The sequence below is a fragment of the Dasypus novemcinctus genome, chromosome 19, assembly GCF_030445035.2.
Source record: "Dasypus novemcinctus isolate mDasNov1 chromosome 19, mDasNov1.1.hap2, whole genome shotgun sequence".
Taxonomy (NCBI): domain Eukaryota; kingdom Metazoa; phylum Chordata; class Mammalia; order Cingulata; family Dasypodidae; genus Dasypus; species Dasypus novemcinctus.
In genome coordinates this window covers 23,036,695-23,063,529 of record NC_080691.1, presented here as the reverse complement: position 1 = coordinate 23,063,529, position 26,835 = coordinate 23,036,695, and the positions used below count along the sequence as shown (strand labels likewise).

Sequence of the window (26,835 nt, the reverse complement as noted above, 5' to 3'; positions counted from 1 at the left end):
TGTACCATTTGTTGAATAAGCTGTTCTGGTCCAGCTGGGTGTGCTTGATAGCCTTGTCCAAAATCAGTTGACCGTAGGGGAGTGATGTACTCAGTGATTGAGCGCCTGTTTCCCATGTACAAGGTCCTGGATTTGATTCCTGGTGCCTCCTAAAAACACAAACAAAAACCAACTCTCCTTGGGGAGCAGAAGTAGCTCAGTGGTTGAGCACCTGCTTCCCATGTATGAGGTCCTGGGTTCAACCCCCAGTACCTCCTAAAAAAAAAAGGAAAATCAGTTGACCATAGATGTGAGAGTCTGCCTCTGAGTTCTTGATTCAGTCCTGTTGATCAGTGTGTCTGTCTGTATGCCAGTACCATGCTGCTTTGACCACTGTAGCTACATTCCCTGGTCTTTTCCTGCTTCCAGAGGTACCTGCATTCCTTGGCTCGTGCCCCCTCCTCCATGTCCAAAGCCAGCAGCAGAGCATCTTTGGATCTCTCTGTCCTGTCTTCTGTCCCATCATCACACCTCCCCTGATTGTGACCCTCCTGCCTCCTTATAAGGGACCCTTATAAGGTCCCTTATAAGGGTTGCATTGGGCCTTATAAGGGCCCGATGGTTGCATCGGGCCCACCCGGGGTCATCTCCCCATGGCACGACCTTTAACCACACCCGCGGAGTCCGCTCTGCTGGGAAGATGGCAGGTTCCCAGGTCCCTGGAGTGGGCTGTGGGCATCCCTGGGAGGCCTGTTCTGTGTCCCACACCCATTCAGGCGAGCCCAGTGCCAAGTCCACGCAGCCTGCCTGTCTGTCCCACCTTTGGCTGAGGAAACCTTGAGGGAGGCCCTTGGAAGGATGGCAGCCCCCGCCTTTTTTGGTGGGTACTGAACAACGAAAGGGAAAAGTTTTGGAAGCATCCCTTGCTTTATAATTTTTTAAAAAGATTTTAAAATTATTTATCCCCGCCCCCCCTGCATTGTCAGCTCTCTTGTGTCCATTCGCTGTGTGTTCTTCTGTGTCCGCTTGCATTCTTGTGGCACGGGAATCTGTGTCTCTTTGTTGCGTCACCTTGCTGTGTCAGCTCTCCGTGTGTGCAGCGCAACTCCTGGGCAGGCTGCACTTTCTTTCGCGCTGGGCGGCTCTCCTTATGGGGACACCCCTGCGTGGCAGGGCACTCCTTGTGCGCATCAGCACTGCGTGTGGGCCAGCTCCACATGGGTCAGGAGGCCCTGGGTTTGAACCCTGGACCCTCCATATGGTAGGTGGACGCTCCATCAGTTGAGCCGCATCCGCTTCCCCCCTTGCTTTTCTGGTGTCATCGTTTGGCTTCTCCGTGGAGCAGTGTGGAGTGTGAGAGTCTGCACTGCCGTGTCAGATGGTGGAGGGAGGCCGGGAGCACATCACAGAGCTCTGTGCAGCCGACAGGCAGGGCCGGAGCAGGCGAGGCGCGCCCCCTCCAGGGGAGGAAGGGGTGGTTTTGGCTTTGTGGCTTGAATGGCTCTCATCTGACCTGCGCCCTCCAGTTCCTGCACCTCCACGCGTCCCCTGTGGTTTTGGACATCGAGGCAACCTGCCTGGCCCCGTCGCGGGGAGTTCATGACTCTTTGCTGTCAGCCTGAAAGCAGCCTTTCTCTCTGGGCTGCCCGGGGCTGAGTTAGTGACTCCAGAAGTGGGAGGAGACCAGCCAAGATGATGGAAAGACACCCAGCCCAGACTTGGCACACCGAAACTCTGCCACTTCTGGGCAAAGCGCCGGGGAGGGGGCCTGGGGGTCCGGCTTTGTCCCTGGGCGTGCCTCCACCTGTGGGCAGGGCCACTTCCGGGCAGAGCGGGGTGGAGGTGGGCTGTGCACCCTGGGGCCAGCCCCTCGCCCCTCTGTGCCTCTCTCTTCATCCCTGCCGTGGAAACAACGTCCCTCGGCTCTTGGCTCTGCTGTGGAGACCCAGTGAGGTGATCCCTGCACAGCAGGTGGCAGAACAGTTCCTGAGGGCCTACTGTGTGCGGAGCTGTGGGTGGTGATTAAACCAGTCTGGGGTCGGGCTAAGGCCTGGGCGGTTTGAAGGGGGCCACCCGAGTGGGAGGAGATTACAACTGGGGTGTCCAGCCTACGCTGGGCGTGGTCAGGGAGGCTCCGGGGACCAGCCTCGTGGGATGAGGAAGCAGCGGATTAGCTGGGGAAGAGCCGTGGCCCGGGCAGAGGGCACGGCCCAAGCCTCCCGGACCTGGCGGCTGACCAGGGCGTCTTGGCCCCCTGCCCCAGCCCCCGGGGTGCCCAGCCCGGCCTTTGTCCTGAGGGAACAGGGGCCCAGCAGTGTTTGTGAGCAGCGGGGGAGCGGCCTTGGGCCTTCTGGCAAGACTGGGGGCCGGGGATTCAGGTGTCTTAGGAGACAAAAATCAAAAGGTTGGTTGACTTTTGGCGCTGATACCGATCTGCTAATGTCCCTGGGTGTTCTGTAACTCAGTCTAGACGCTCAGGGTAATTTGCTCAAAATCTGGCAGTCTAGGGTACTGCTTTCTTGGGCCAGGTCACCCTGGGGGGACCTCTGCTCAGAAACCCCCCGGGTGAGAAATCCCCGGGCCCTGCGGAGGAGCCCGGGACCTGGCCAGGGCTTCGGGGCCGGGCGGGAACCCTCTGCACCAGCCTGACCCGTGGGCCGCCCGGTGGGGTGGGCGCAGGGAGGAGGGCCTCTCCAGAAATTCAGGCCTTGGTGTCTGTGTGTCTGTTGGTGGCGGGAGTTGTTGGTGGCCCCGGGGAGGTCTCCAGGCCGAGGTTGGGAGGTCTCTCTGAGCCTCTGTTTAGGCGAGGGGGCGGCAGGCTTTTCCTGTAAGAGGCGGGCGAGTAAACAGCTCGGTCTCCGCAACCCCACGCCCTGCGGCCGGAGCCAAAGTGGCCGCTGCCGAGCTGTAAGTGATGGGTGTGGCCGTGTTCTCCTAGATGTTGATGCACATGGAAATTTGAATTTCATATCATTTTCACATGTCACAAAACAATCTTTCTTCCATTTACAAAAGCAAAAAATCCCTTTTGGCTCCCGGTGGCGTGGTGTCGCTGGCCCCTGGCTTACACGTCTGTTGAAAGGGAATCGTTTATCTGGCAGACATTGCACAAAATCACTTAGTCATTGTGCCCGTCACTAATGCATACGTATTAAACCTCTGCCTGGGAGCGCATATGCAGCTCAGGGATTGAGCGCCTGCTTCCCATGTACCGGGTCCTGGGTTCAATCTCTGACACCTTAGAAAATAAATATATGGAAAAGAAGAAAAAAAACCACTACACCTAATATGGGCCAGGCTCAGGGCAAATAAATATTGGGCTCCTTTTCACAACTTAGCTAGTGATCCAGTAAACAAGGAAACAAACAGTAGTTTGTTGTGATGGCTGCTGTGTAGGGAGAAAAATGGTGTGATGAGATGAATGCGGGGAGGGGGTGGCTACTTTACCTAGGTCTCTGGGGAGGGCACATTCAAACTCTCCTCTTCGCTTGCGTCTTTCTTCGAGGGGTTAGTTTAGTTAACTCCATTTTACAGATGAGGAGACCGAGGCCCGGGGTGGGGACATGAACTGCTGTGTGGACAGCTGTTAGCAGGTGCAGCTGGGGGGGTGGTATCCAGCTCAGGCTGCCCTGGCATCAGGGTTTCCCACTGCCCTACTTCCCGAGAGCAGGGTGCTGTGGTAAGTGGGGCAGGAGCCTCCTGCTGCTCACAGGGGTCCCGGTTGGGTGAAGCCCAGGGCAGGGCGCCGTGCTAAGTGCAGTGTCAGGTCCAGAGCAGCGAACAAGAGGTGGGAGAGGCCAGAGGACTTGGGGACAAGAAACCTCACCTCTGGTGTTGGGCGCTCAGGCAGGCCTTGTGGAGGAGGTGTTTGCTTTCCAAACAAAAACTTGGAAAGGGAGGCGTGGACCTTCTGGGTGGAAGGCATTGCTTCAAGGATGACATGATAAAGGGTTAATGTCTATGTTACATAAAGAGCAACTACAAATCAATAAGAAAAAGCAAACATTCCATCAAGGGGGAAAAGGGTGCTTCAGAGAAAGAAGAAGAAGTCAACATACGAAAAGAAAAGCACACTCAGCTCCACAGGTGGCAACAAAGAGATTCTGATGAGCCTGGCCTGGACAAGACTTCCGGTGGTGGTGCGGGGGCCAGCGCAGGAGAATTGCTTGTTTGCCGCTGCTCGTGGGCATGAACACGGGAGAGCTGTAGGGGGAGTACTGGGGCAATGACCACCAGTGTTTAAGATGCTCGTCCTTCTCCCGCATCGCTGTGAGGGCCCTGCCTGTCGACTTTGGACCCTGCCATTTGGGCGGGTTTCTGCTAACTTCAGCTACCACTGTCATTTTCTGGAACCACCCCTGAGCATCGCTGTCTGGAAGTACAGGGGAGTTCACGCCCCCATCCCCTGTTGCCCTCACCCAGCCACTGGCGGGAGCTGGTGTGCAAGTCCTCCAGCTGCCTCGTGGTGGGCTGCCCTCACGAGGGTGCCGGCTGGTGGGGGGCTCCCCCCAGCCCACATCCTCTTCCCTTCTTACTTCCCAGTCTCTGGGTCTGCTTCTGGAAGAACCAGCCTACCAGACCTGCTGACTCACCACTTTCACTTCTAGAATTCTCTCTGCAAAAACCTCACGCGTGGCCGTAGAGTCATGTGCCAGGAAGTCCGTGGTTGGCAATATTGCAGCGTTAGACACCCCCGCCCCCCTGCCTGCCGGTCGTGGAGTGGCTCGCCCGTTATGCGCCGTCCGTCCTGTGAACTGCTGTGCTGCCGGTAAAAAGGTGCTGCACGAGGCAGGAGGGTGCCATGGTGAGGAGGGATCTGGAGCCTTCAGCCGCCTGGGTCCGGAGTGGACCCTGGCCAGTGCCTCCGTCCCCTAGCTCCATAGCAGGGATGAGGACAGTACCATCCTTACAGGATTTGTGCGGATCGTGAGATACACGTTAAGCTCCTAGCACAACCCCTGGCAGAGCCGAATCGCTCGTTACCTTTTGCTTTGCATCATCCTCATGGTCATTATATATCTTAACAGAGAAAGTTGTCCCCGAGGCCCCGTTAGGTGGCCAGAAACGAGACATTGAGGATGGGCCCATTTCTGTAAAACAAAATAACCTGTATTATTGGGTATATATACAAATGTAATTCAACTGAGAAAGGTCTGTAAGGGTACGCTTCAAACTGAGCATAGTGGGACCCCTGGAGAAAGGTGGGATTATGGAAGATGGAGATGAGAAGGAGGAATTTAGAAATCTTTATATATGGGCTGATATTTTTTGTAAATATGTATTCATGTATCATTTGTGCTAATTCCAAATGCGTTTGCTTAGTATTAAAAAAAAAAAAAAGATCAGCAAACACCCAGAAATGGCAGAGGGTGAGGCAGATGTACGAGACTGGAATTGGAGATTCCAGATTTATTCTCCTCTGGTGAATAGAGGAGAGACACCTGGAGGGCTGGGATGAGAAGAGCCTTGAATGCCTTTTAGGGCATCCTGGCTTAATTTTGAGTTTGGGGCACTGTGGAAGGATTTAAAAAAAAAAAACAAATCAGTTTTATTGGTACATATTAATAAAGCATACAGTCCATCTGAAGTGTAAAATCAGTGATATTTGGTATAATCACATAGTTGTACAGTCATCAATTCAATCATTATTAAAGCACTTTCATTATTCCAATAATAATAAAAAGCAAATGACAGACCAAAATTCATCACCTCTCGATCTCTCTAAGCTTCCCTTCCTGTACATACTACTGTTTTGTTTCTGCCTCTCTAGTTTGCTTATATTTTGTGTAAATGGAATCAAGCAGTAATGTAGTACCTTGTGTCTAGTTTCTTTCCATTAGTCTATTTCCTTTTTTTTTCCCACCCTTACGGGAAGATTGATGTAGTTTGCTTTGGTTGCATTTTTGCCTTATATTAACATTTTATTAACATACGTTTGTTTAGTTCCAAAGAAAAGCAATCTTACATATGTAATGTTACCCATATTCATAATTCACGTGAGGTTTCGCTATGCCATACAGTCCCATGTTACATGTTTTAGCTTTCCTTCCAGTTATATACATGACCTTAGACTTTCCCTTTCACCCACTGTCATACCCATATAATAGCACTGCTAGAGCGATTTCATTACTCCAAAAAGAAAACTCCACACCCCTTTATTCTTTGCCAGCCCTACATGACCACTAATCTAGTTCCATTTTATAAATTGATTTGTATTTACATTTTATATAAATGGAATCATAAAATATGTAGTACTTTGTATCTGGTTTCTTTATTTTTTTGCTTGACACCTTGTAACATTAACGTACATACTAAAAGCCATTGAATTTCTTTTGGCAAATGTGGCAGGGAAGGGTTCCTGGAGCAGGGCATTGGGTGTGGGGAGATGCGGGGTAGGGTGCACCTGGGGCAGGCTTCTGTGGACTATGAACGAGTTCATCTTGCCATAGGGTGTTATCTCAGAGGGTGGAGACCCACACGATAAACAAGGAAACATTAAACCTCCTTCTTGGGGAGTCCTGCTGTGTTCTCAATTAGAGGGACAAGAATCCCTGGAGAACACAGGCAGTGTCTAATAAAAGAAAACAGACCACTATGTCAAGCCCTCAATATTGCAAGTAACGATGAATCTTATTCTTCAAAAATTGAAACGTAATGATTACCATAGGCTCCGGGAAGAGGGGGAGGGAAGAACAGTAGATGGAACGTAGGGCGTTTGTAGGGCATTAGAATTGTTATTGCATGATCTTGCAATAATGGATACAGGCCATTTTAAATTTCTTCAAAACCTAGAAAAAAGTGTATGGTCCAGAAAGTAAGCCATAATGTAAGCCGTTGACCGTGGTTTGTAGCAATGCTTCAGTATTTGTACATCAATTGTAACAAATGTGCCACCTGCATGTAAAGTGTTATGAAAGGGGGAGAGTGGAAAAGGGGTTGGGATTGGGTAAAGAAAACATCAATAAAAACAGAAACCTTTGATTGTACACTTTGGATAGATTGTATGGTATGTGAATATATTTCAGTAGAAAAAAAAAAAAAAAGCTCTAGATGCCCAGCCTCCCTCCAGAGATTCAGAGTCAGTTTTCTGGGGTGGGGCTCCGGCATGTGTATTTTAAAAACCTTCCTGGGCTGTATTATGAAGGGAATCCAGTGGTGGAAGATAGACTGTGGTTAACAGAATATGAGAATGTTCGCTCATGAACTGTAACAAATGTATACTGCTAATACACGGTGTTAATTGGGTGAGCTGGGAAATACATCAAATGGAAGATACTGGCTATACTTAGTAGAAGTGTTTTGACGATGCTCTTTCATGGTTTGTAACAAATGTGTCACAACAATGCCAGGTGGTGGTGGTGGGGTGATGTATAGGAGCCCTGTATGATGTTAAACCTTTATCGAATATGTGATTTCCAAATATTTTCTCCCATTGAGTCAGCTGCCTTTTCTCCCCATTGACAAAGTCCATTGAGGTACAAAACTGTTTGCCTTTGAGGAGGTCCCATTTATCTATTTTTTTCTTTTGTTACTTGTGCTTTGGGTGTAGGGTCCAAGAAGCCACTGCCTACTGCAAGATCTGGAAGATGTTTCCTTACATTTTCATCTAGTGGTTTTATGGTCCTGGCTTTTATATTTGGGTCTTTGATCCATTTTGAGTTGATTCTTATCTAGGGAGTGAGACAGAGGTCCTCTTTCATTCTTTTGGTTATGGCTATCCAGTTCTCCCAGCACCATTTGTTGAAGAGACTGTTTTGTCTTGTTAACATGGACTTGGTAGGTTTGTCCAACAACCGGTTGGCCATAGAGGTGACGGTTTATTTCGGAACTCTCAATTCTATTCCGCTGGTCAATATATCTGTCTTTATCTTTGTGCCAATATCTTGTTGTTTTGACCATCATAGATTTATAACATGTTTTAAGGTCAGGCAGTGAAATTCTTCCCACGTTGCTCTCTTTTAGAATGCTTTTGGCTATTCAGGTGCATTTTCCCTTTCAAATAAATTTGGTAATTGCCTTTTCTATTTCTGTGAAGTAGGTTGTTGGAATTTTGCTTGGTATTGCATTGAATCTATTATTCAGTTTGAGTAGGATTGACATCTTCATGATGTTCATTCTTCCAATCAATGAACATGGAATGTCTTTCCATTTGTTTAGGTCTTCATTGATTTCTTTTAGCATTGTTTTGTAGATTTCTGCATATAGGTCCTGTACTTCTTTGGTTAAATTGATTCCTAGGTATTTGAGTCTTTTTTTTTTTTTTTTAAAGGAATTAGGCAATTGTATTTATTCCTCCATTTCTAGGAACAATATGTTACATGATTGAAAAATTCAGCTGGGTTTATATTTTTAAAACTTCCAAATAAGAATATATGAAAAACAATGTCCCTTATACTTGAGTATTTGAGTCTTTTTGTTGCTGTTGTAAATGGAATTTTCCCCCAATTTCCTCCTCAGATCGTTCAGTACTAGCATTCAGAAACATTACTGTTTTTTGCATGTTGATTTTGTATCTTGCCACTTTGCTGAACTTGTTTATTAGCATAAGTAGCTTTGTTGTAGACATTTCAGAATTTTCTAAATATAGAATCATGTCATCTGTGAATAGTGGGAGTTTTACTTCCTCTTTTCTATTTGATGACTTTTTATATTTTTCTTGTCTAATTGCTCTAGCTAGAGCTTCTAGCACAATGTTGAATCAGAGTGGGTGACAGTGGGCATCCTTGTCTTGTTCCAGTCTTGACAGAAAGCTTTCAGTCTTTTCCCATTGAGTATGATATTGGCTGTGGAATTTTGATATGTGCCCTTTGTCATATTAAAGAATTCTCCTTTTATTCCTATCTTTGAAGTGTTTTTATCAAGAAAAGATACTGGATTTTGTCAAATGCCTTTTCTGCATTGATTCAGATGCCCATATGTTTTTTTTTTCCTTCAGTTTGTTAATGTGGTATATTATGTTAATAGATTTTTTTTTTTAAGGAGGTACCTGGAATTGAATTCAAAACCTCAAACATGGGAATCAGACACTCAACCACTGAGCTACATGTGCTCCCCTGATTTCTTTATGTTGAACCACCCTTGCATACTAGTCATAAATCCTACTTGGTTGTGGTGTATAAGCCTTTTGATAAACTGTTGGATTCGATTTGCAAGTATTCTGTTGAGAATCTTCACATCTATGTTCATTAGAGAGGTTAGTATATAATTTTCTTTTCTTATAGTATCTTTATCTGGCTTTGGTATTAGGGTGATGTTGGCTTTGCAAAATGTGCTGGGTAATTTTCCCTTCTTCAGTTTTTGTGGAAGAGTTTAAACAGGATTGGTGTCAATTCTTCTCGAAATGCTTGGTAGAATTCACTTGTGAAGGCATCTGGTCCTGGACTTGGGCTCTGTTGGGAGGTTTGTTTTTGAGGTACTGGGGCTGGGGATTGAACTCGGGACCTTGTAAGTGGGAAGCCAGTGTTCTAGCACTGAGCCACATCAGCTTCCCTGAGTTGGTTTTTACATTTGCTTGTTGTTTGTTTTTGTTTTTGTTTTTAGGAGGCACAGGGAACCAAACCTGGGACCTCCCACATGGGAAGCAGGCATTCAACTGTTTGCACTGCATCCATTCCCTTCTTGGGAGATTTTTGATGACTGATTTAGTCTCTTTAAATGTGATTGGTTTGTTAAGTTCTTGTGTTTCTTTTTCACTTTTTTTAATTTATAATTTTTTTCTTGTGTTTCTTGTAGAATCAATGTAGGTTGTTCATGGGTGTATTAGCCAAAGGGGTGCTGATGCAAAATACCAGAAGTCAGTTGGTTTTTATAAAGGGTATTTATTTGGGGTAGAAGCTTACAGTTACCAAGCCATAAAGCATAAGTTACTTCCCTCACCAAAGTCTTTTGCCGTGTGTTGGAGCAAGAGGGCTGCTGACATTTGCGAGGGTTCAGGCTTCCTGGGTCCTCTCTTCCTAGGGCTTGTTTCTCTTTCCTGACAACCAAGCTTCTCTTTGTGCCTACTTCGCTGGGGCTCCAGCTCAAGACTCCAGCATCAAAACTTCAATATCAAAACTCCCACTCTGTCCTCTGTCATGTCTTTTATCTGCGAGTCCCCACCCACCAAAAGGTGGGGACTCCGCACCCTACTGATGTGGTCCAATCAAAGCCCCAATCATAATTAAGTAAATGTGAAACTTCAGACAGACCAGTTTATAACCATAATCCAATATCTGTTTTTGGAATTCATAACTATATCAAACTGCTACAATGGGTTTCTAGAAATTTGTCCATTTCATCTAGATTATCTAGTTTGCTGGCATGTAGTTTCTCATAATATCCTTTTATGATCCTTTTTCGTTTTGTGGGATCAGTCATAACTTCCTCTTTCATTCTGATTTTATTTACTTGTATCTTTTTGTTGTTGTTAGTCTAGCTAAGGTTTTGTCAATTTCATTGATCTTCTCAAATAGCAAGCTTTTGGTTTTGTTGATTTTCTCTATGTCTTCCCCTCCATTTCATTTATTTTTGCTCTAATCTTTATTTCTTTCCTTCTGTTTGCTTTGGGACTTGTTTGCTGTTTTTTTCAGCAAATGGTAAAAACACCTGCAGGTGTTCATTTAAATCTTTGATTTTAGGTCTTCTTTTTTTTTTCCCAGGAGGTACTGGGAATTGAACCCAGGACCTTGTTCATGGGAAGCGAGTGCTCAACCACTGAGCTATACCCGCTTCCCTCTCTCTTGTTTTTTAATATAGGTGATTAGGGTTGTAAATCTCCCTCTCAGCACTGCCTTCTCTGTATCCCATAATTTTCGATAACTTATTTTCATTCTTCGCAGTATATTTACTGGTTTCTCTTTTGACCCACCGATTGTTGGTGAGTGTGTTGTTTAGCCTTCACACATTTGTGAATTTTCGCCTTTCCCATCTATTATTGATTTCCACTTTCATTTCATTATGATCTGACAAGGTACTTTGTATGATTTCAATCTTCTTATGTTTATTGAGACCTGCCTTGTGACCCAATATGTGGTCTCTCCTGGAGAAAGTTCTGTGAGCACTTGAGAAGAATGTAGAGCCCACTGAGTTTGGTGCAGTGTTCTCTGTATGTCTGTCAGGTCCAGCTTGTTTATCATATTGTTCAAGTTCTCTGTTTCCCTTTTGAGCTTCTGTCTAGTTCTATCTAATGGTGTGAGTGGTGTCTCCAAGTCTTACTGTAGAGATGTCTATATCTTCCTTCAGTTTTGCCAGTTTGCCTCATGTATTTGGGTTAGGTATTTCTGACTGTTACTTCTCCCTGGTGGATTGTCCCTTTTATTAATACGCAGTGGCCTTCTGTATCTCATCACTTTTTGGCATTTAAAGTTTGTTTTGTCCGATATTAGTATAGCTATCCCTGTTCTTTTTTGGTTACTGTTTGCATGAAGTATCTATTTCAAACCTTTCACTTTCAGCCAGTTTGAATCCCTGGGTCTAAGGTGAGTCTCTTGTAGGCAGCATGTGGATGGCTTCTGCTCTTTAATCATCCATTCTGTCAGCCTGTATCTTTTGATTGGGGAGTTTAATCCATTCACATTCAGTGATATTACTGTAAACACATTGTTTATTATACTTCTATTTTTATTCTTTGGTTTTCATATGTCATATCTCATTTTCATCAATTTTTTTACTCTTTTGGTTATCATTTCTCCTAGTCTTGCCTTCTGCACTCTGCTCTAAGCCCCTCCTGTCTTTTTCTTTCAGGCTCTAAGGCTTCCTTTAATATTTCCTGCAAAGGCGAGTTCTTTTTAAGAACTTAGTTTCTGTTTATTTGTGAATAGTTTAAACTCCTTCATTTTGAAGAACAATTTTGCTGGATAAAGAATTCTTGGAGGGGGAGCAGATGTCGCTCAAGCAGTTGAGCACCTGCCTCCCAAATGGGAGGTCCTGGGTTTGGTTCCCAGTGCCTCCTAAAGAAGACAGACAGTGAGCAAACATCGAGCAAAAACAGATGCGGGAGCCATCTTAGGGGTGGGGTAAGAATTCTTGGCTGGCATTTTTTCTCTTTCAGTATCCTAATTATATCATACCACCGTCTTCTTGCCTTCATGGTTTCCGATGAGAAATCTACATTGTCTTACTGGGCGTCCCTTGTATGTGATGGTTTGCTTCTCCCTTGCTGCTCTCAGAACTTTGACATTTGACATTCTGAATAGTATGTGTCTTTTTTTTTTTTTTAAGATTTATTATTTATTTCCCTCCCCCCATCTGCTCTCTGTGTCTGTTTGCTGTGTGTTCTTCTGTGTCTTCTTATATTGTGAGAAGAGGCATTGGGAATCTGTGTCTCTTTTTATTGCGCCATCTTGCTGTGTCACCTCTCCATGTGTGCGGTGCCACTCCTGGCATGTGGGGCGGCTCCCCTTACAAGATGCACTCCTTGTGTGTGGGGCTCCCCTACATGGCATGGCACTCCTTGCACGCATCAGCACTGCACGTGGGCCAGCTTACCACATGGGTCAGGAGGCCCTGGGTTTGAACCGTGGACCTTCCATATGGTAGGTGGATGCTCTATCAGTTGAGCCAAATCTGCTTCCCAATGTGTCTTATTCTGATTGGGGTATGCTATGCTTCTTGGACATGTAAGTTCATTTCTTTCATGACAGTTGGGAAATTTTCCACCGTTTTCCCCCCAAATATTCTTTCTTCCTCTTTTCCCTTCTCTTCTCCTTCTGGAATTCCCATGACATCTATCTTACTGCGCTTTGTGTTATTCAACTCCCTGAGTCCCTGCTCAAACTTCTCCATTCTTTCATTTCTTCTTTTCTGTCCTCAACTTCAGCTGTTCTGTCTTCTGTATCACTTATTCTTTCTTCTGTCATTTCAAGTCTGCTGTTGTATACCTCATTTTTAAAAATCATTGAAATATAACACCCACACACAAATATACATAAACAATAAGTATATAGTAATAGTTGTGAACTTACAAAGCAAATATATATAACATCATACAGGACTCTCATAACTCTCCCTACCACCAACACCTTACAGTGTTGTTAAACCTTTTTAACTAATGATTAAAGAGCATTGTCAAAATATTACTACTAATCAAAGTATTTTCCCCCAACCAACCCTGTTATTGTTATCTTTATATCATTTATACATGAACATACATAAACAATTAAGTGTATAGTAAAAGTTGTGAACTTACAAAGCAAACATGCATAACATCATATAGGGGTCCCATACGTCAACCCTCCATCACACCTTCCATTGCTGTGAGATGTTTGTTATAAATTATGAAAGAATATTGTCAAAATCTTACTATTAATTATAGTTCTTATCTTACATTTGGTGTGTTTCCCCCCCATCCTACCCTATTATTATTTTTTAAATATATTTTTTATAACAGAAGTTGTAAACTTATAAAACAATCACGCACACGTGCAGAATTCCCAAGCAATACTCCTCTATCAATACACCACATTGTGGTGGAACATTTCTTAAAGATAAGATAGTATCATCTGATTGTTACCACATCCATAGTGTACATTTGGCTCACAGTTTCCATACTGCCCCATTATCCACACAGTACATCTTTGGCATAGATGCAAGAATATTATATTATTACTGCTAACCACAGTCCATAGGTCACTCCAGCTGTATTTTTCCCATGCGTTCCCAACACCCTGCAGTAGTGATGTACATTTGCTCTAGCTCACAAAGGGCACTCTTGCATCTGTACCATCAACCACAACTCTCATCCACCTCTTGGTTTACTGTGTCTAATGTGCTCTTGATCTCCTCTATCATGTCTTTCTTTCCCATGAATGCTTTCACTTTTCTTCAGGTTTTCAAAAATTTTCTTTGTGTGTGCTCAGTGTCGTCTTTATACTGTATTTCATTTTATTTTTTTAGTTTTTGTAGTTTATAATTTTTGTCTTGTCTTTCACTGTCTTCAGGATGTCCTTTATCTCTTTAGCCATATTGTTTTTCAGCTCATTAATTTGATTTTGGAAATTTGTATGAACCTTGTTGATTAGTTGTCTCAAATCCTGTGTCTCATCTGGGGCTTTGATATATTCCTATGCTTGGGCCATTTTTTCCATTTTCTTAGTGTGGCTTGTAATTTTTTGCTGATATCTAGGCGTCTGATAATGATAGCGAGATTGAAGCTCAATTTCTCTCGCTTCTGTAGGGATTTAGGGGTGGGAGGCTGTGTGTTACTGCTGTTCTTTGATTCTTGGTTCAGCTTGTTCTAGGTCTTTAGGATTATCCTTGTTAGTTGCTCAGATCCGGGCCCTGGACCCACTGTCGGGTTGCAGACCTACATCCAGAGCCTTGGGGAAGGAAGCTATAAAGGCCAGAAAAAGCCTCCTGTACTTATTTACTGCTAATTTCCTCCCGTGCACTTCGCTGGTTGATCAGCAGTGACACTCTTCCTCAGCCCTCTCAGTTCAGACCCTGGTCCGGTGTGTCTGCCGCATCACAGACCGAATCAGTGGGACAGGGTCCTGTCTGGGGGCTACGAGCCTTGCAATTTAAACTTTCCTAGAGGCTCTTCTGCACCCTTTGCTAGTAGCCTCATCCCTTTTCCCTGGTAGGAAATAATTCCATGCCCCTCTGTGTCCTCAACAACCAGTCCCATTCAGTAGGGGGCCTTGGATCTCTTTAGTCCCATGCCAGCTCCCAGGCAAACAATGAGGCTGCTCCTCCCTGCCTGGAAGGGCTCCGGGGGCACAGCAGACCAAATTGTTTGACCAAAAACTGAGTCGGCCTTAGGCTGGGGCCCTCTCTCTCCCGTTTCCTGGGGAGGTGGCTCCCTGCGGCCCCGCCCTCTGTAGCCACTGGCCTGAGGCTGGAGAATTCAACGCTGTCTGCTCCGAGGGTGAGGGGACGGGCACCGGGGCTGCAGCTGCAGCGTCTCCGCCGTCTTTCCCTGCAGGTTCTTTTCCCGTGTCCCCTCTTTTGTGGGCGGTGTGCAGCCGTCCCCTGGTGTGTTCAACCCTAGAACATATTTCCCAGGCCGCTTCAGCCTGTCCTCTGGCTACTTTTCTGGGAGAGATGCGAGCCCCGCGTCTCTCTCATCCTCCGTCTTCCCGGAAGTCCTCTGCAGAAGGATCTTTGACGCGTTAAGAGTTGAAGAGGGTGCAGGCCCAGCCCTCGCTCTGCCACTTTGCTGCTTCGAGACCTCAAGCAGGTTAACTGACGTCTCTGCACCCTCACCTGCCACCCAGGCCCAGGCCGGGGGTGAGACGGTACCTTTCAGGGGCTCAGCTCCAGCCGGTTACACAGTAGGCACTCTGTATGTGTTGCTAAGTGCAGGCTTGGCGCTGGCGGGGCTGGGAGGCCGCGTCGCAGGGTCCTTTTCCCCTGGCCCGGTGGGCCTGCCCCGTCGCCGGCGGCAGGACTCATCGCCCGACGCCCCTACCCCCACCTCCCTCCCTGCAGTGCCGTGACGTGTGTGGCCTCAATGCCTCCGACCGCTGCGCCTTCGTCCGGACCACCCCCGACTGCCGCAGCGACATGGGCTACCTGGACTACCTCGAGGGCGCCTTCTGTCGCTTCCCTCCCGGCCTCGTGCCCCTGGCCATCACCCTCTATGTGAGGCCCTGCCCGGTAGCCTGGTGGGGGCTGGTGGCGCGGGCCGGACCCTCACGCCCCCTCCCTGGCCCCCCCCCCAGGCTCTCTGGCTGCTCTACCTGTTTCTCATTCTGGGCGTCACCGCAGCAAAGTTGTGAGTTTGGCCCTGGGGTTGCTCGAGCTTGGGGGTGGGGAAACCGAGTCCCAGAGGTTGCCCTTGGGCGACCCCCAGGCTTGGGGGAGGACGGGGGCCGGCCGCCGCGAGCACCGACTGCCTCTCTCTCTGCAGCTTCTGCCCTAACTTGTCAGCCATCGCCACGTCCCTGAAGCTCTCCCACAACGTGGCAGTATCCTTTTGTGCAGGGTCTGGCACCCTGGAGGGGGAGAGGGCCGGGTGGGGGGATGCTCGGGGGCGGGGCGGGGGGGCTCAGGGCGGGCCCGGGCCAGCGGTGGCCTCTGCGCCGACCTCCTTGACGCGCCCGCCATGGCGTCACCCTTCTGGCCTTCGGGAACGGCGCGCCCGACATCTTCAGTGCCCTGGTGGCCTTCTCGGACGCGCGCACGGCCAGCCTGGCCTTGGGGGCGCTGTTCGGTAAGCGTGTCCCTGGGGGGCGGGGCAGCGGGGCGGGGCGCGGGCGCTGAGCCGCGGCGTCCTCTCCCGCAGGCGCGGGCGTGCTGGTCACCACGGTGGTGGCGGGCGGCATCGCCATCCTGCGACCCTTCGCGGCCGCCTCCAGGCCCTTCCTCAGGGACATCGTCTTCTACATGGCGGCCGTCTTCCTGACCTTCACCGCGCTCTACCTCGGCAGGGTCACGCTGGCGTGGGCCCTGGGTGAGCGGCCGCCGGGCGGGGGCTGCCGGGCGGGGGGGCGGCGGCAGGGGCGGGGCTGGGGCCCTTGGATGCCAGGCGGCTGGAGCCCGGAAGGGCACGGAAGGGGTAGGGGCCCAGCCGGGCGGGTGTTGGGTGTCCAGCAGGCAGGCGGCCACGGCCGACACACGCCCCAGACGCTACTGGAGGGAACCGGCCCCCGGAGGCCGAGACCCCCAGGGCTGGCAGCAGGTACCCCACAGGGCTGACGGGGGGCCCCAGGGCCACCCAGCATGAGCTCTAGCCATGGAGGCCCACGGACCCTGCCGGTCCCAGTCCCACAGCGGAGGGATGGGGGGTGGGTGGGGAAACCCCCCCCCCCCCCCCCGAGTGTCCCGCTGCCTCTCATTTCCTGTCGGGCCTCCCGCTGGCTGAACCCAGCTGCAACCAGAGCAGCACTGGGGGTGCAGCCTGCAGGGGTCAGCCTCCCGGGGCCCCTGAGCAGCCCTCGAATGGGCAGTGCCGGGCGTTATCGCCTTTAGTGCCTGATTGTGGGGGCGAGGGGGCCCAGGAAGGCTGGTGGGGGATGGGCCCAAGGCCATGGCCACCTACCTAGGGGCACTGGGCTGGCCTAACACAGGCAGCCACCAGCAGAACAGCAGCCCTCGCGCTCCAGGCCCTGCAGCCAGGACGCCACTTGGTGACGGCCTGCACCTGTGCTTGCAGGTTACCTGGGTTTCTATGTGTTTTATGTTTTCACTGTGGTTCTCTGTACTTGGATCTACCGATGGCAGCGGAGAAATTCCCTGGCATATTCCACGCCAGGCACTCCAGGTAAGGTTCTGAATTGAGCGCCCAAGGTGCCCCGTGGGCACTGGGGCCCGCTGTACGCCTCACTGCTGCCTGGAGGCCATTCCCACTGGCCCTGCCAAGTCCATCTCCTGAGCGTCTTCCCACTTTTTCTGCTCGTTCTACCAAAGGGCCTGCCTACATGCTTTTCTTTGTGCCAGTGAAGCCTCCACCCCTGGTTGTCTGAGTCCTTGTGGTCTTGTTGCCAGGGCGATCTTTCCAAAAGGTCAGTGCTCACATCCTGTGACGGGGTGAAGTCCAGATGTATCTATTTACACAAGTGCAGAGAGCATGCACATACACACACATACACACAGAGACACAAATGCGTGTACCACCCCCACATCTATAAATACACGCGCCACACACACAGATACATCCGCCACACAAAAACAAATATATATACCACACCGACACACAGACCACACACATGTCCACGCAAACACATAGGCATTTCCACACATCACCTATGCAAACACATATACCATACACACACACAGAGTTTTTGAGTGCTTGCTCTCTGCTAGGCACATGTATCGTTTTATTCATGCCTCTTGGTGACACTTTGAGCTAAGGACTATTATTACACCCCTTTATGGATGAGGAGACAGACTCTGGGAGAGCATCTTCCCAAGTCCAGAATGCTAGAGAGGGGTAGAGCTGGGACTTGAGCCCTGGCCTCCCCTCCCCAAAGGCCACCTCCTGTCACACATAGTGCCAGAGGTCACAGCTGGGAACCTACACCACCTCTTGTGTACACAAGTGTTGACTGGGTTTTTTTTGGTGGTGGTTTATTTTGACCACGTATTTTTAAAAATTAGGCCAACAGTTCAAATGTAAAGATTTGATATAAATACCCTAAAATTTGGCTTCTCTTGAAACACTGGGAGCTCTGCCCCTCCCTGTCCCCCACACCTCTATCCCCATCTGGCACGACTAGAGCCGAATGGGGCTGCCCGTTGGAATGAGGTGCGGTTCTCTAGTATGCCTCAGGCCCCACCACTCCCTGTTGCCTCCCTTTCCCCCTCTGCTGCCACAGAGGTGAGCTGGTTGCAGACCTGATGAGGTGAGGTCCCATGACTCACCTGGCCCCCATTGGCATCTGAGCCCGCCCTTGGTCTTTTGCCACTCACGGTGGACCTTGGCTTTATTTTGCAGATTCATTTAATGGCATCACCCCCCAAATTCCACATCCCAGCTGTGCAGAATCACCCTTTTGTCCTTGGACATGAGCCAGATGCTCTGTTTTTCTCTGAGCTTTTTCTGCTGGCCTTCTGCCTGGTTTGCCTTTCTTCCTGCAAAACGTAAGGACCTGGCATGGGGCATGCCCTGAAGAGAACACCCAGCGTCCCCTCTATGCTCCACAGTTTCTTGGATTCACTCCAGCACAACTTTAACCCTCCACGCTATTATTAATTTATGTGTTGGACTTTTGGCTTCCAGAGGGTGGGGGTCATAGTTCATTTCCTCTCATATCCCCAGGGCCTTGGCACAGAGCAGACACCAGGTGGCTCCTCTTACAGGAAGGCTTCCATGATTTATCCTCCCCTCCCTTCTTGGCCAACACCGTTCAGAGTTCAGCATATGTCACTCCTGTGCTGTCTTATAGACCCATCATAGCTCATTCGGCTGGGACAAAAGGGGGGGACCCTGAGACTCGCGCAGGGGCCCGAGGTTACACAGGGGCAGAATTAGGGCTACAACTCGGGGAGGGCCATCTTCCTATTTGGCCCTGGTTATCGGGTCCAGGACCTACGACATACCAGAGGATACCTGAGAAAAGTTGCAGACTGGAAAAGAGAACTATTTTAGGTCCCACATTCTGAGAAGTAAAAAAACTGAAGTCAGTCCCAGGCTGAATAGTGTCCTCAAATGCCCTCATTGCTCAAGTGAGCGTTGAAACGGCGTCGCTACACTTGGCAGTGCCTCGCGAGCTAGGCTGTCTCACTCTGAATTCCTGAGCGCACGCGGTGAGAGCTGAGAAATCAGCGGACGAGGCCGGGCTGCGCGCCCTGGAAACCCGCGGCCGGGGGCCCGGGCCCTGGAGAACGCCCTTCTCTCCCACAGAGCTGCACTCGGAATCCGAGGACGACCAGGTGTCTTCTAACACCAACAGCTACGACTACAGTGAGTCCAGGGCGGGGGCCGCGGGGCCGGGGGGCCCTGGGGGCCACGGGTTTGGGGGGCCCGGGGTCTGCGGGGCCGGGGGTCCGGGGTCCGCGGGGTCGGGAGTCCAGGGTCTGCAGGGCCAGGGGGCCGGGCCGGGCTGGGGAGACGAGCTGCGGGTGTGGCCGAGTGGCTGCGCCGGCCTCTGCAGGGCCCCGGGGTCTCCCCCTCCTGGAGGGCTGGGGGGCCGGTGGGAGGGCAGGAGCTGAGCCAGCCCCCACCGCGCCCCCGCCCGCAGGCGACGAGTGCCGGCCCCTGTTCCTCTACCCGGAGTCCACGGCCCAGATCCTGGTGCGTGCCCTCAACCCGCTGGACTGCAGGAAGTGGAGGAGCAAGCCCGCGGCCTGGAGGGCCCTCAAGGTGCTCAAGGTAGGAGGCGCTGCCCCGCGGCTCCTGGCGGGCCTGGGACTCCTGGGAGCTGGACTGATGGCCGACCCGGAGGGGCTCTGCCCCCTCTGCAGCAGGGGGAGTGTCTTACCTGGTCAAGGAAGGGGCGGAGGGGACCAGTGCTGCCGGGGTGCGGATGGGGAGCTGGGGCTGGGGCACAGTGAGTTAGAACAGAAAGGTGCGGGTGGGGAGCTGGGGCTGGGGCACGGTGAGTTAGAACAGAAAGCCTCGGCAGGATCAACCAAGGTGGCAACACAAGACGCTCTAGGATGCCCTCCCCCACGGAATCTCTGAACAGTTAGCAGAAACTGGCCAGAGCCATTGCCTCTGAACTCCAGACAACAGTTAAAGGGTTCCGTTACAGGGCGAGTGCCCAGTCAAGAAAACGCAAGTTTCGCACACAGGAAAGCAGCTTGCGGAGCCCTTGCTGACGCCGTCAGCCCCCGCCCCCAGCGCAGTGTGGGCCTGGCGTGCAGCGCCCCTGCGGGTCCCCGCCCTGTTCTCCAGGGAGCGGAGCAGCCCCGTGTGCACTTTGGGGTGACTGTTGGTGCCAGTCTCGAGGGGCAGCCAGGAAGGCTGATCCAGGAGACCCCTCTCAGGAGCCCCCTCTCTGGCTTGCTCCCCCAGAACTTGCCCTCTAGGCAGAGGCAGCTTGCTGACGGCCAGAGCAGAGGGAGAAACAGTTAAGTCAGAGCGGCCTGGCACAGAGGACTACCTGCTCCTCGTCACACAGCAGCGCACCCCTGGGGCAGAGGTGGGGAGTCCGTTTCACAGGGAGTAGGGGAGGCATTCAGGTTCCGATAAACAGAGGGACTCCTGGGGGCCCCGCACAAGCACAAGCTCAGGACAAGGTGCCGCCTGCAAGAGGTGGCGGGCACCCTGCCCTTCCCGTTGCCTCGGGGTGAACTTCTTGGTGGGAGAGCTAAACTCTGAAGGAAAGCATCAGCCAGCGCAGGGCCCGTTTGCTGAGACTCAGAAAGATGTTTTTTCAGTGGTCGGTTTTTGTTAGCTCTTGGCTCTCAAGGGTATCTCTGTCCTCTCGCCAGCTGGATTCAAACTTAACGAACAGACAACTCGGGCTGACTCCCAGAGTTAGCACTCTGAAATATTAAAATGTATAGTGTGCAACAAAAGATTACAAGACAAAAAAGGAAACGGAAAATAATAGCCCACCCAAAAGAACAAGTAATCTAGAAACCATCAATGAAGAAGACTAGACGTTCGACATACTGGACAAAGACTTTGGAAAAAAAATAAAAAAGATCCTTAGTATGCTCAAGAGGATAATACAGAGTAAAAATCTAAAGGTATCAGGAAAACAATGCAGGAACAATGTGAGAATCTCAATAAAGAGACAGAATTTTAAAAAGACCTAAACAGAAATCCTGGAGTGGAAGGACACAGTAATTGAAATGAAAAGTCCCCTAGAGGGCCTCAATAGCAGAAGAATTGGTGAACTCCAAGACAAGGCAATCGAAATGATCCAGGCTGAGGTGCAGAGAGAAAAGAATGAAAAAAGTGAACAGAGGGAAGCGAACTTGGCCCAGTGGTTAGGGCGTCCGTCTACCACATGGGAGGTCCACGGTTCAAACCCCAGGCCTCCTTGACCCGTGTGCAGCTGGCCCATGTGCAGTGCTGATGAGCGCAAGGAGTGCCATGCCACGCAAGAGTGTCCCCCACGTAGGGGAGCCCCACGCGCAAGGAGTGCGCCCCGTAAGGAGAGCCACCCAGTGCAAAAGAAAGTGCAGCCTGCCCAGGAATGGTACTGCACACATGGAGAGCTGACACAAGATGATGCAACAAAAAGAAACACAGATTCCCGTGCCGCTGATGACAACAGAAGCGGACAAAGAACACGCAGCAAATAGACACAGCAGATGGGGGTGGGGGGAGATAAATAAAATAAATAAATCTTTAAAAAAAAAAAGTGAACAGAGCCTAAGAGACCTGTGGACGCCATCAGGTGAACCAGCCTACACAGGATGAGAGTTCCAGAAGGGAGGAGAGAGAGAGAGAGAGAAAGAGGCAGGAGGACTAGTCAAAGAAAGAATGGCAGAAAACTTTCCAAATTTAACAAAAGACATGATCTGCACATTCCAAACAGGCAAACCACACCCAGGCATAGTATTCAAACTTTCAAATGCCAAGGACAAGCAGAGAGTTCTGGAAGCTGCAAGAGAAGAGTTTATGTGTAAGGGAGTTCTAAGAGACTTGTGTTGACTTCTTACCTGGTGAAGTGAGAGGGGTGAAATATTTAAAGTGCTGGAAGAAAACAATTGCCAACCAAGAATTTTATATCCAGTGAGACTGTTTCAAAAAAGAGGGAGAGATTAAGACATTCCAGACAAAAGCTGGGGGAGTTTGTTACCACTAGACCTGCCAGACTGAAAGGAAAGGAGGCTAGACAGGATCAAAGTGGCATGAGGAAATAGAGACCTCTGATAAGCTAACCACATGGGGAATTATGCTGGTACTGTTATATTTTGTGGTATGTAATTCCATTTTTTACTTTTTAGAGGTTCTCTAATGCAAATGCATAAGAGTAATAAATCTAGGGTTTCGGATATACAATGTGCACAGATAAAACTTATTTATTTATTTATTTTTTCAGAGAAAACTTAACAAGTATAATAAAAAGGTGATGGATGGAAGGTATAGGATTAGTGTCTATGTATGCTATTGAAATTAAGTTGGTATCATATCGAACATGATTGTTACATATTTAGGATGTTAAATTTAAACCCCGTGGTAACCACAAAGAAGATACGTAGGGGAGTGGGTGTAGCTCAGTGGTCGAATGCCTGCTTCCCATATGAGGTCCTGGGTTCAATCCCTCGTAACCCCTTAAAAGAAAAAGAACATAAAATATAAGAATATACGCGGAAAGAAATGAGAAGGGGTTCAAAATGATATAATACAAAAAATCATAGCGCCGCTATTTTACAACAAACTAACCTGCAACAAGCAGCGAAGCCCAGCTCCACCGATCAAGTGGTACAGATTTCAGAGAGAAACAAAAACAAAACATCAAATAAATATAACAGTAGGCATTAAAGGAAGAATTGAGAATCAAACAAGGTATGACTTACAACCACTAGCAAAATGGCAAAAGAAAATCTTGGATTATCAATGGTTACTTTAAATTTAAATGGATTAAACTCTCCAGTCAAAAGGCAGAGATTGGCAGAAGGATTTTTAAAAGTGTGACTCAACTATATGCTGTTTATAAAAAACTCACTTTAAAATAAAGAGACAAGGAGGTAGAAAGTGAAAGGATGGAAAAACTGTACTATGCAAAAATAGTAACCAAAAGAGAGCTGGGGTGGCTATACTAATATCAGATAAAGTAGACTCTAAGTAAAAAACTCTTATAAGGGGCAAATAATATCACTCTATACTGATAAAGGGGTTAATTCAATAAGAAGACAAATGATTTAAAAATATATATGTATGCCTAACAGAGACTCAAAGCATATGAAGCAAATATTGACAGATATGAAGGGAGAAATAGACGGTTCTACAATAGTGGTAGGAGACTTTACCATTTTTTTTTTTTGTCTTTATTTTTTTAATGTTACATTAAAAAAATATGAGGTCCCCATATACCCCCCAACCCCCTCACCCCACTCATCCTGTAACCACAACCTCCTCCATCATCATGGGACATTCACTGCACTTGGTGTATACATCTCTGAGCACTGCTGCAACTCATGGTCATTGGTCCACATTATAGTTCAACCCCCCTCCCCCCCGTCCACCAGTGGGCCATGGCAGGACATACAGTATCCAGTAACTGTCCCTGCAGTACCACCCAGGACAACTCCAAGTCCTGAAAATGCCCCCACATCACATCACTTCTTCCCACTCCCTGCTCTCAGCAGCTACCGTGGCCACTTTCTCCACATCAGTGCTACACTTACTTCCATTACTAATCACAATAATTCCAGAATAGAATATCAGTAAATCCACTCTAATCCATAATTTATTCCTCCATCCTGTGGACCCTGGGATGGTTATGTCCACTCCACCTCTATATTGAGAGGGTGCTTAGATTCCACTTGGACGATGGATGCAATTCTGCTTGCAGTTGTAGGCACTCTTGGCTCCCTGGTGTGGTGGTTGACCTTCTTCACCTCCCTGTTAGCTGGCCAGGGTAAGTCCAATACGCCAGAGGATAGGACTTGCAACTCTGTTGAGGCTCAGGGCCTGGCTATCACATAGACAGTTCAGAGATTCAGGTCCCCTGGGTATACACTAAACCTCAGCACCAACCAAATGTCCAGTAAAAGTAACAGAAGAGGCTTGTGAACAAAGATCACATCTGAGTCCAACTCCATCACACTCCAGAACACAAACTCCAAAGTAGGGCCAACTGACATGGCACTGAAGTCCATCTGCCATGATCATAGAACCTGTGGGTCTCTGTAGCCCTCAGAAGTACCAATACCTGGGGTTGTATCTACTTTAGCTATCTCTGGGACCCTGCTGAGGTGTGTGTAAGGGTGACCCCTATGATGACCTCCCGCCTCTTTTTTTGAGACTCATAGCCATATAAACTCATTTGTCCTTTCCATTTTCCCCTTTTATTCAAGGTCAAAAAGCATTTTTAACTCCTAATATTGCATGCAGGCCGAGATATTCTGCTGGTCTGAGTTGACCCTTTTATTCAAGGTTGTTCTCCAGCCACATCATCAGCTGGTACTTGGTAGTAATCCCTTGGCACCAGGGAGGCTCATCCCCAGGAGTCATGCCCCATGCTGAGTTTGGCTAAGAGACTGGCCATATTTGAGCAACATGGAGGCTCTCAGGAGGTAACTCTTAGGCACCGTGCAGCTCTAGGCCTAGTTCTTATTTCAGGCACACAGGCCCACAAGCATAGTCATTAGCATCAAGGGCTTATTGTTGGACCATCTTTCCTTATTGGTCTTAGCCATTGCACTCGGGGGATTGTTGCTATTCCATTAGGGAATGTGGCAGAGCTCCCCCAGCCAGGAACTCAGCACTTCCCTAGCCGTCGTTCCCAACTGTAACCACTATGAAAATATCCAAACATTTTTATGCACCCCACACATATGCCCTGGAGAACTCCCTCCCAACCACGTGCCCCCTACCAATAACACCCCACACCAGTATTCCTCCCCCGCCACCATCAAATCCTTCTGTGGTCCAAAACCTCCCCGAAAATGAAGCCCAATATATTGCCAGGTTCCATTAATAGTAAAATGAAATATAGTGATGTGTTTAAAGGTTACATTTAGAATTCAGAAAAAGTAAAAATAAATTGGGGTATCAAAAAATTTAAAAATGAAAAAGCTTTGTTTTTGATGTTTTGCCTTCCATCACTGCAATAAGTGTTGCCCTGTATACACATTGGCAAGGCAACTTCTTCCATCTCTTCCTCAGTGTCTGAAATAGACGGTTCTGCATTAGTGGTAGGAGACTTTACCACTTTTCAATAATGGATAGAAATCTAGTCAGAAGATCAGTAAGGAAGTAGTAGACTTGAATGAGACTATAAATCAACTGGACCTAATAAACACATGTAGAACACCTCACCCAAGAACAGTAGAATATACATGCTTCTCTAGTACACACGGATTATTCTCTACGTCCCGCCCCACCCCTCTCCTTCTCCTTCTCCTCCTCTTCCAGCACCCAAAAGGATCACTGTTAGCTGCCTCCACCCCTCCTACCCCAGCTGTTTACTTTCTTGTGCCAACTAATGATATGTTGAATTTGCAATGGGGAAAAGCGTGATGTGGAAGGGACAGCTGTATTTTAAGAGGAAACTATGAACGACTGCACATCAACAAATTAGATAACCTAGATGAAATGGACAAATTCCTAGAAACACACCAACTACCTACCATGACTCAAGAAGAAAGAGAAGGGAAACGGACTTTGGCCCAGTGGTTAGGGCGTCCGTCTACCACATGGGAGGTCCGCGGTTCAAACCCCGGGCCTCCTTGACCCGTGTGGAGCTGGCCATGCGCAGTGCTGATGCGCGCAAGGAGTGCCGTGCCACGCAAGGGTGTCCCCTGCGTGGGGGAGCCCCACGCGCAAGGAGTGCGCCCGTGAGGAGAGCCGCCCAGCGTGAAAAGAAAGTGCAGCCTGCCCAGGAATGGTGCCGCCCACACTTCCCGTGCCGCTGACGACAACAGAAGCGGACAAAGAAACAAGACGCAGCAAATGGACACCAAGAACAGACAACCAGGGGAGGGGGGGGAATTAAATAAATAAATAAATCTTTAAAAAAAAAAAAAAAAGAAGAAGAAAGAGAAGATCTCAACAGAGAATTAATGAGTGGAGAGATTGAATCAGTCATCAAAAACCTCCCAACAAAGCCCAGGACCAGATGGCGTCACTGGTGAATTTTACCAAACATTTCAAAAAAGAATGAACACCAATTCTGTTGAAACTCTTCCAAAAAACTGAAGAGGAGGAAACGTTCCCAAACCCATTCTGGGAGGCCGTCACCCTCATGCCAAAGCCACATAAAGGTAGCATAAAAAAAGAAAATTACAGAGGGCTATTCCATAAGAATACTCAAATATAGATGCAAAAGTTCTCAACATGGCGGCGGACATGGCCCAGTGGTTAGCGCGTCCGCCTACCACATGGGAGGTCCACGGTTCAAACCCCGGGCCTCCTTGACCCGTGTGGAGCTGGCCCATGTGCAGTGCTGATGCGCGCAAGGAGTGCCCTGCCACGCAGGGGTGTCCCCCGCGTAGGGGAGCCCCACGCGCGAGGAGTGTGCCCCATAAGGAGAGCTGCACAGTGTGAAAGAAAGTGCAGCCTGCCCAGGAATGGCGCCGCCCACACAGAGAGCTGACACAGCAAGATGACGCAACAAAAAGAAACACAGATTCCCATGCAGCTGACAACAACAGAAGCGGACAAAGAAGACGCAGCAAATAGACACACAGAACAGACAACTGGGGTGGGAGGGAAGGGGAGAGAAGTAAATAAATAAATCTTTAAAAAAACAAAAGTTCTCAACAAAACACTGGCAAACCAGATCCAACAGCACATTAAAAGAATTAGATACCATGATCAAGTGGGATTTATCCCAGGTATGCAAGGGCAGCTCAATGTAAGAGTCAATTTAT

At 48.8% G+C, this 26,835-nt stretch overlaps 1 protein-coding gene across 5 annotated transcripts in view; it reads left to right on the top strand.

Annotated features, from left to right (window-relative positions):
- SLC8B1 (solute carrier family 8 member B1) overlaps positions 1 to 26,835 on the top strand; it is a 56,659-nt gene that overhangs the window by 6,179 nt on the left and 23,645 nt on the right. For all 5 annotated transcript variants that reach the window (XM_058281393.1, XM_058281396.2, XM_058281395.2 and 2 more), the window contains 8 exons: positions 15,385 to 15,537; positions 15,618 to 15,670; positions 15,806 to 15,864; positions 16,004 to 16,108; positions 16,181 to 16,348; positions 17,051 to 17,158; positions 19,241 to 19,300; positions 19,578 to 19,708. In XM_058281393.1, coding sequence (XP_058137376.1) covers positions 15,385 to 15,537; positions 15,618 to 15,670; positions 15,806 to 15,864; positions 16,004 to 16,108; positions 16,181 to 16,348; positions 17,051 to 17,158; positions 19,241 to 19,300; positions 19,578 to 19,708 — 837 coding nt within the window. The remainder of the gene's footprint in view (positions 1 to 15,384; positions 15,538 to 15,617; positions 15,671 to 15,805; positions 15,865 to 16,003; positions 16,109 to 16,180; positions 16,349 to 17,050; positions 17,159 to 19,240; positions 19,301 to 19,577; positions 19,709 to 26,835) is intronic.